This window comes from Engraulis encrasicolus, chromosome 8, assembly GCF_034702125.1.
Source record: "Engraulis encrasicolus isolate BLACKSEA-1 chromosome 8, IST_EnEncr_1.0, whole genome shotgun sequence".
Taxonomy (NCBI): domain Eukaryota; kingdom Metazoa; phylum Chordata; class Actinopteri; order Clupeiformes; family Engraulidae; genus Engraulis; species Engraulis encrasicolus.
In genome coordinates, this window is record NC_085864.1 from 56,449,635 (window position 1) to 56,459,634 (window position 10,000).

The following is a 10,000-nucleotide window of genomic DNA, read 5'->3' on the forward strand; positions in this document are numbered from 1 at the left end:
CCCGGTTTGCGAAAGCCAAAGGAAAGCAAAACATCATGTCTTCAATTTTTCCTCTGCAGAGGTGGTGACCGTGGTGGCTACAAAAATTTCGGTGGTAAGTCCTGAGCATCAGAACCCGTCTCAATTGGGGAGAGGAGGAGGAGGAGTAGGAATAGGAATAAAAGGGGAAAAAAGAGAGGGGGAAAAAAACAAAGGGGGGAGGATAACAGACTGAAAAGATAAGGGGGTGGGGGGGACGACAAAGGGGGAGGATGAGAGATTTACTTAAAGATCACAGTCTTGAGCCACCATTTTCGTTAGTACATAACCCCAGGAATTCACAACTGTTTTACGGACTATGAAAGAGGTGGTAAGTTAATCCTCTGGTATAGGAGGTGGTGATCCTCTGGTATATGGAGAGCATCTCGGTTAGAGGCACACATGCAATACTGTAAGACATTCCACTATGTACGAATGAGGAGGTATTCCTCTGGTAAAGAAAAAACGTCATCTTGTAGAGGTGTGTATGTAACACTCTAAGCAACTGTACTGCATTATGAATCAGGTATTCTTCCTGTGTGGAGTCCTGCTCATCATCTGGTAGGCAGGTGTGTAGCCTACTCCTGTAAGCACTACGCTGCATGGTGGTAAGAGAACAGGCTGTGGAGGAGCCACGGTTGCCCACGGTTACCCGGTGATGCTGCTGCTGGTGGTGGTGGTGGTAAAGCAACTTGCCTTAGCCGAGGACTACCTAAGTTGCCACGGTTACGAGGACTCTTGTCATCTCCGAGGCCCACAGCCCTGGGCTTGACTGCTGCAACGTGTTGTCAAGTCCAGTCCAGGCCGATCACTCAAAAGGTTATACAAGACGACAACCTGGTGGAATAGCTTTACAGTGTCTCTTATTTGCGGTATTTTAATGGATCAGTCGACTTTTGAGAGAGGGAGAAGCCTGTTGATGTGTAGGGGAGTAAATGTGACCTGTTTGTTGTGATGTGTGTGTTGTGGTGGTTCCTGCCTGACTGCTCTAACGGCGTGTCCCTCCCCCATCTCTCCTCTCTGATGTCTTCCAGGCTCCAGAGACTACAGTCAAAGGGATGAATCTGGTGAGTACGCCAGGCAGGCGCTACACCAAACTCCTGTTTAAGCACCCTGGAGTACCACAAGGGTCCATGCTTGGTCCACTGTCGCTCAACTTGTAGATTAGTGACCTGCATGGATGTAATTTCAGGTGTGGCTGGTGGGGACCACTTTTGAGATGAACCTAGATTATCCCCACCATTTTTCCCACAAATATTTGTAATGGAAAGAAATAGCTGACCCAGACCATTTACCACAATAATTTCCCCACCATTTTCAAAGCCAAACCTACACCTTTGGTGACCTGTGCAGTTGTTATCCTGTATGCAGATGACTGTGTTGTATACCCATGAACGGCGTGATGTTTACCATGTTTGTGGGGGGAAAACGGCCAATGCAAGGCAATTGGTGGTCTTGGGGTTTAATAAACGAAAGATGAGGACCTGTAGACTAGCGTTATTCACGCGCAACATGCCGAAAACGGTGCTGTGTTGCCGGCTCTTCAAATGATCTAGCCAAACAGCCGTGGCTGAAGCATGGACGCCTTGTTTTCGCATCACGGATATCCATGAGAGACCGGAAAGCCCTGTCGTCTATCCACAAGCCACTTTACTAGCCTACAAAGACGACTTGAAACAAAGCAACCACAGTGTTTTGTAAACAAAACCAACGTGTAATAGTTTCAATAAAAATGGTGAACACAATATTAATGAAAGGACGAAAGTAGATATTTAAGATGTACTATAGCCATCATGTAAATTTATCTTTGGTTGCCTGAAGTGCGTGTTCATTTGTCTTGTCCTCTTTCTCCCTCCTGTCCAGGTGGTGGAGGTGGTGAGCAGGATAACTCTGACAACAACACCATCTTTGTTCAGGGTCTTGGGGAAGACGTCACCACTCAGGAAGTGGCCGACTACTTCAAGCAGATCGGCATCATCAAGGCAAGACGCGCATCACAATACATTACATCACATCACATTACATTACAGTGTTATTACATTACATTGGCATCATCAAGGCAAGACGCGCTTCACAATGCCTGACAATACTAGCCTGGTCCTGACCATCCCATAATACTACCATTTCATTTCGTATTTATGGTCTGGCATTTGTTTGCTCTGAAGCGATTGTAGGAAGCAGGAAGTTTGCATTCAGTTATGGTTTGAAATTATTGGACACCTCTCACCCAATCGCTGGCAGTTACTCAACAACAACATAGCGCAGACCAATGGCTCTGGCACAGATGTGTACGTCATTGTCACGAGCGTCCTCCCCCTTTCGCCCCCACGTGGGGGGCGTATTCGATTATTGGCTGTTTTCTGGGGGGGGCGTTGCGATCAAAATTCTACTGCTCCAGGCACTCCACAGAGAAGCACGGCCAGACTACAGTAGTGGAGCCAATCCTTTGGCGGAAGTACGTAGGATGGCTCGCGAGGCTATGAAAATGCATGGTCACAATACCTGACATTACATTACAGTGTTACTACATTACATTGGCATCATCAGGGCAAGACGCATTACTTTACATTACAAGACACTCATTGCATTGCATGAGCATCACATTACACTACATTGGCATCAATAAGGCAAGACTCGCATGACATGACATGACATGATATGACATTACATTGCACTACATTGGCATCATTAAGGCAAGACGCACATTACATTACATTGCATTGGCATCACATTGCCATTAGGGCTGGGTTCAAAAGATCGAATCGCGATCCAATATCGATTCACGCTCAAAAAGTGTGATATCGATTCACAACTTTGTGGATCGATCTTTTGCCGATGATTATAGGTGCTATTTTCTCAACCACATACTTAGCTCTTCTCCACATTCATTTAGGCTACATGCACACATACACATGGCCTGTTCAAGTAAATAGTGCCCTTTCTCTATCATACCCAGTTTTCCACTTCTTTCTCTCATACCAAGGCATTTCATGTTTGTGTGGGCATCAAATGCTGAGATATTTAGGTTTTTAGAGCCGGTCTTAGAATTCTAAGCATAAATGGGTTAAAGTGACAACCCAGCAATACAGAAGATTGATATCGAATCAAATCAAATTGGATCGTGGATCGAATTGGATCGTGACCTTCTGGATCGGAATCGAATCGATCCAGGAAATTTGGATCGATTCCCAGCCCTAATTGCCATCATTAAGGCAAGACATCACATTGCCATCATTAAGGCAAGACGCATTGCATTACATTACATTACTTCATTAAGGCAAGACACACATCACATCACATTACATAGGCTTCATTAAGGCATGATGCTCTATAGATGCTTCCTCCTTCTCTATATAGATGGGCTTCATTAAGGCAAGACCAGATTTTCATAGATTTCTAAAATCGTGGGGTGTATCGAACCGTAGGCCAAAAGTTGTGATTGGAGCCGAATCGTGAGTTGAGTGTTAGTTGTGATGGTTACAGGCCTGCTGGGTTCTGTCTAATATCCGAAATCTACAAGACTAAGGGGTGAAAATAATGTTCAGTTTTCACACTTTTAAAAAAAACTTTTTTTTTTTTTTTTTTTTTTCTTCGGAAGTGGTCATGGAAATTCAGGTTTTTTGGGTCTGGAAAGTCGTGGAAAAGTCACCAAATTGTATATGCGTTACAGAGTGGGAACCCCGTTTCCCTGATCTTAGCTGACGTGACCACGCGTATGAAAGCCACTCTATGGTGCTGTTTCCACGTAGCAGGATATTTTTTTAGCAGGGAATTTTTTTTCTCTCCTGTTGAGGTGTGAACGCAACATGTGGATAAAAATAAATTCCCCATTGTAACAAATGCGTTTCAGCCCCCTAAACAGGATATTTTTTGCTCTTTATACCTGGATTTTAAATATCTATGTGGAAACGGAAGGCCAAAACCAATGCAACCAGGAGAAAAAAAATATCCATATATAAAAATATCCAGCTACGTGGAAACGGCACCTAATTGTGTGTGTGTGTGTGTGTGTGTGTGTGTTGCTTATGCAGGTGAATAAGAAGACGGGTCTGCCCATGATCAACCTGTACACAGACAAGGCGACCGGCAAGCTGAAAGGAGAAGCCACCGTCTCCTTCGACGACCCCCCCTCAGCCAAAGCAGCCATAGACTGGTTCGACGGTAGGTGCAACACGGGCACACACACACGGGCACACACCAATGGCGTATTTGCCATTGAGGAAAGGGAGGACGATCCTCCCTCAAAATAATAAAGCCAGATCTTCCAGTAGGCCTATAAATTACAGAAAACAAAACATATTTATTATATATTTGTTATATAATTGTTAGTATCTTATAGCTATTTAGCGATAAAAACATATACTTTAGCGCTTCTAATTCACATAATAGACCTTAGAGGACCGTCCTCCATTCCATCCTCATTGACTTCCATTATAAACGGTGAAAATCCGGCCGTAGCGCGGGCTTTACTTTTTAACATTGAAGTGAATGGAGCTTAGGGAGGACTTTCCTCCCTTTAGGCGGGTCATGAGCCATGGAAGTAATCTGCCTATCAGCGAAGCTGAATTTATCAAAAGCCAATCAGAATATGACGAGTTGGGTTGACAGACGACAAGCATGAACTCGGTCGTCATGACAACGATATACAAATCTACCGTGAAGAAGAATGCGGCAGCAGACAGTGGAAAGTTTGTAATTGGCGAATGTTTTATGAACCCTTAATAAATACAAACGAAATATCAACTGTTTTCATGTTGTGAATCGCGCAATATCACTCCCTGGATTTAGATTGAAAACCGAGTGGAAAGGTCAGTGTGTCTATATCAGTCTCTCACGTCACTCGAGCTACACAATGCAAGCGAAGCACGGATGCAAAAAAAAAAAAAAGCACGGATGCAAATCCAAAGTCGGACACCATCACCAACGTTTTTAAAAGGTAGTCTTGTTTCAGCATGTCCTACGCGCACAAATAATACTCTCAATGCTTGTCTTTGCGTTTCTCCTTCGTGCTTTTCTCCCAAAAGAGGGTTATTTACAAATGGGAATAAGAATGCTTTTGGCTGTAGATGAATGCACTGACCCTAGACTGGCGTTCTTTCTCACTCCTCAAGACGAGAAACATGACAGTACGAAGCTTTAACCTCTTCATAAAACGTCTCTGCCTTCCAACATGTAGCCTACATCATGTTATGTAATTTGATTTGGGTGTAATTAGGAATACTAGTCACGGATTTACAAAGTAATATGTAGGCCTACGACGTATTTTTTATTCGGAACCTACTAGTGAAAAACCGTTCGATAGACAACGCTCGCCAGCTCCTCCTTCCACAGCTGCACAGCTGCTGTCGCTCTCAACGCAGGCTCAAACGCAAAACGGATAGGCGACCACAACGTCGTAGGCCATGTAGCCTACCATATTATGGATCATACATAAGATTTTAAAAAGAATATAATGGAAGGGGTTTAAAATGTTTAAAAATCTGTAAGAATGTGTTGGAAGGAGTTGAGTTAAAACCCTTAGGCCTAGGCTATAGGCTACTGTCACTCAATGTCATAGGCATTACTAGGTCTTCAGAATTGTCAATTTGTGCCTAATAAAACACAATTGACAGGGTGAGATGCCATGCTGCCTTTGGTCAAAGTTAGATATAGGGCCTACTCCCTATGTAACTTTCTACTTTCTATAATAATTTTCTTCACTCTTCTCTTTCTTTCCCCTCAAACACTTTGGGCAGTTATGTATGATAATATATTACACAAAGTTTGTTGCAATTATTTTTATAGATGTCATAAGTCAGCTTTCCAGACAACACAATGCCATATCAATTAAAGGAACAGACCACCCTTTTTTGATTTTCACATATGTGCAGTATTTCCAAGCATTATTTATGAATGTGCATATAATTTTCGTCTATGTGTTTGCATTGCCCCGTTTAACAGTATAGCCACATTAGGCATAGCAATGCAAGTCTATGGTACAAAATAAAACACAATCAAATGTACTTATAAACCATTTTAAAATTAATGTAAAATTCACCAGAGTGTAAAACGGCAATTTAATTCCATCCAGTGACCACTTGTGGCTTGATGCTAAAGATACCAGTTACTTCCAGTGATTATGCTAAGCTATGCTAATAATTCTGATCCAATAAATCTAAGTACTGAAAACACTGAGACGAAAATGATATGCACATTCATGAATAATGTTGGGAAATACTGCAAATATGTGAAAATCAAAAAAGGGTGGTCTGTTCCTTTAAGTTACCTATTAGGCCTACAACGGTTGTAGTACAACCTAATACTAAACATCTGCCATTACTAACCCCATTTTCCCGCATCTACCGACTGACCACCTCCTTGTCCTCCCTAATTTTTATGACCAAAAGACGCCACTGGCACACACACACATACACTCTCACACTGGGTTCTTTCTAATGTGCCGACTCCTGTCCTCTCTTGCTCCCATGCCTGTGGCCTCGCGATGTCACTGACTACAAACATCCATTTTAATGTCTCTCAAAGGTGCAATTCTAATAATTTGCTGTCGGTATAATGAATGAAGATGGAATAGTCCCAAGTTGCTGTGACTACAGCAGGATGTCGGCGGGGAAAACTTAATGGTTTTCTCCACGGAGGCGGGACGTCACCGAGACGCGAGGCCACAAGTGGAGGACAGGCATCTAACTTAAGTCTAAGTGGGAAATGACCCGGGCAGGAATGGGGCACCTAAGTCTCCACCTCTTCCGGGCGGCTCGTGCGGCTGGGAACGCAAAACCTTTTGACTGGGCTGTAATGGACTGATCAAAGCTATTTTCCTATTTTCCACTTCACTTGACAAGCGATTTTTGAGTTGTGTGTGCAAAAATATGGATATAAAAATATATGTATAAATATAAATAATAAAAAAGAATATATAAAATATGGATATAAAAATATATGTATAAATATAAATAATAAAAAAGAATATATAAAATATTATTTGGACTACACAACAGACGTTGCATGTCCGACGTGCAGCCACTTAAGCCTCGGTGCAGCGGTAGGGTTGGCTGTGCCTCGGTTCACGTCAGATATGCGAGGCGCACGTGTAGTCTCTAACACAGTTTTGCACAAAACCTAAAATAACGTTTCTTGCGTATCGAAAATGAGTGGTCTTACGACGCACATCCAACCCTTCAGTGACTTCCTTCACAATCACTGCCATCATATGTGAAATCCGGAGCACATGCCAAACAGAATGAGGATTTAGCTTGACTCGCTCAATTAACTCTCATTCAAAATTTTGAGAGCTCCAGCCCCACGGATCGGAAGTAGAAGGGCGTGACTTAGGTGCCCCATACTCATGAACGGCATGACGTTTTCCATGTGCAGCCCATTTGTGGGGGAAAACAACCCATGCAAGTCAATTGGTGATGTTGGGGTTTAATAAACGAAAGATTCGGACCTGTAGACTAGCGTTGTTCACGCGCAACATGCCGAAAACGTGTTGTGTTGCCGGCTGTTCAAATAATATAGCCAAACAGCCGTGGCTGAAGCATGGAATGTGTTCATTTAGACAAGCCGATGTAGCATGTAAGTCAATGAGACATTCGGTTTGTTTTCACCCATAAAGGGGCGTAACGCAAATTTTAAGAGCAAAGTACCCGGATGGCCGTTCATGAGTATTGAACCTGCGCCGCCCGTGTAGCGGCTAGAGCCTAGCTGGGCTGGAACCCTGCCGTTAATGTGTGTGTGCGTGTGTGTGTTCCCGCTGCTGTCGCCAACAGGAAAGGAGTTCCAAGGTAAGCCCATCAAGGTGTCGTTTGCCACGCGCAGGGCAGAGTTCGCCCAGGGAGGAAGAGGAGGCCGAGGAGGAGGAGGAGGAGGAGGAGGACGAGGAGGAGGTATGTAGTGCACACACACACACACACACACACACACACACACACACACACACACACACACACACACACACACACACACACACACACACTGACACACACCAGGGAGGCAGAGGAGGACAAGGAGGAGGTATGTAGTGCACACACACACACACACACACACCATGGAGGAGGAGGAGGTATGTAGTACACACACACACAGTTTAGTACTTTTATTTGGATCGCAGCACATTAAAAGTTATACAGACCCAAATACTGATGGAAATCAGAAATCACAGAGTTGCATAGATATGATCAAGTTATTCAGTCCAATATTTATGGATAAATATGGCATCTCCGTCTCCAAATGGACAAACTGCCTATGATGGCAGAGATGGAACAGTCTCTTTGCTGTTGTTTTGCGCAGTCCGGATAACTGCAGTCCTGTTAGGACAAGTTTGTGTACATGCCCAAGGCTCCCAAATACTAAAACAACTAATCTGCATTGGTACCCAAGGCCCACAATGGTATTGAGTAATGGCTGATATTTCAACATTTTAGAGTTAAAACATATGTCCATATACAGGTCAAAAGAGCATCCTATTTCTATAAGTGTTACAGTTCTATTGTCTTCATTAATGATGGTTATGTCAGGGCTATTTGGAAAGTTATTCATGTCCACATTGATGTTTTCACACACACACACACACACACACACACACACACACACACACACACACACACACACACACACACACACACCAGGGAGGAGGAGGAGGAGTCATGTAGTGCAGACACACACACACACTGAGGAGGAGGAGGAGGAGTGTAATTAGTCACGCCCAGTGATTGGATACTCTTTGGATATTCCGTAGAGTTCACCAATCACTGGGTGTGACTAATTAGGCTGATACACTTCGAAGGACACTGTACTAGGTTTTGAGAAGGGCCCAGTGTCTGTCGTGTCTGACCCCTGCTCATGCACAAGTGGAGGACGCGAGTCCGCATATTGGAATGCACTTCCTGACGTGCCGTGACCCCTGTCTCTGCTTCCTGTTTAGGGTTCAGAGGTCGCGGAGGTGGCGGCTTCGGGGGAGGCGGCCCCAACTTTGACGTGAAGGGAGGAGACTGGCCCTGCCCCAACAGGTAGGGGGCACACACACACACACACACACACACACACACACACACACACACACACACACACACACACACACACACACAGGAGAAGACGGGTCCTGTCCCAAGTAGGGATATTAACCGGTAACCGTTTAACCGATTGTCGACCAGATCAACGTTAACCGGTTAAAATTGTCTTCCACTGGTTAACCGGTTGTAATAATAATAATAATGTCCTCTCAAAAAAACAGTAATTTTGAGGTTTTAGTACGATAATTCAGCATTTTCCATCTGGCAACAGTGGCTGGACATGGCAGGTCCTGTCTGCGCAGCAAAAAAAGTCTTCTGTGAAACACCCATTTAAAATTACCGGTTAACCACAGGTTAATGACCCTCAATAGCCGGTTAAGAGATTTTAAAATTTCCGCCATCCCTAGTCCCAACAGGTAGAGGGCGCCGTTTACATGCAGATGTGCACCACACACACAAACACATTAGACACAGTAAATATTCAGTGTTTCCATCCTCATCTTCGTGTGTGTGTGTGTCTCTTCCACAGCTCCTGTGGTAACATGAACTTTGCGCGTCGTCAGGAGTGTAACAAGTGTGGCGCACCCAAGCCTGGGGACAGCTTTGGAGGAGGAGGTATGTATCACACACACACACACACACACACACACACACACACACACACACACACACACACACACACACGCTTCATCAAGCCTGGAGGCAGCTTTGGAGGAGGTATGTGGATGGGTGTGTGTGTTGGGAGGAGGAGGAGGTGTGTGTGTGTGTGTGTGTGTTGGGAGGAGGAGGTGTGTGTGTGTTTGTTGGGAGGAGGTATGTGGATGGGTGTGTGTGTTGGGAGGAGGTGTGTGTTGGGAGGAGGTGTGTGTGTGTTGGGAGGAGGTGTGTGTGTGTTGGGAGGAGGTGTGTGTGTGTGTTGGGAGGAGGTATGTGGATGGGTGTGTGTGTTGGGAGGAGGTATGTGGATGGGTGTG

General features: G+C 44.5%; 1 protein-coding gene across 1 annotated transcript in view; it reads left to right on the top strand.

Moving 5' to 3' along the window:
* LOC134454018 (RNA-binding protein FUS-like) overlaps positions 1-10,000 on the top strand; it is a 14,943-nt gene that overhangs the window by 154 nt on the left and 4,789 nt on the right. The window contains exons 2-8 of the mRNA XM_063204760.1: positions 16-94; positions 1,053-1,085; positions 1,882-2,000; positions 4,050-4,179; positions 7,785-7,901; positions 8,939-9,023; positions 9,556-9,641. Coding sequence (XP_063060830.1) covers positions 16-94; positions 1,053-1,085; positions 1,882-2,000; positions 4,050-4,179; positions 7,785-7,901; positions 8,939-9,023; positions 9,556-9,641 — 649 coding nt within the window. The remainder of the gene's footprint in view (positions 1-15; positions 95-1,052; positions 1,086-1,881; positions 2,001-4,049; positions 4,180-7,784; positions 7,902-8,938; positions 9,024-9,555; positions 9,642-10,000) is intronic.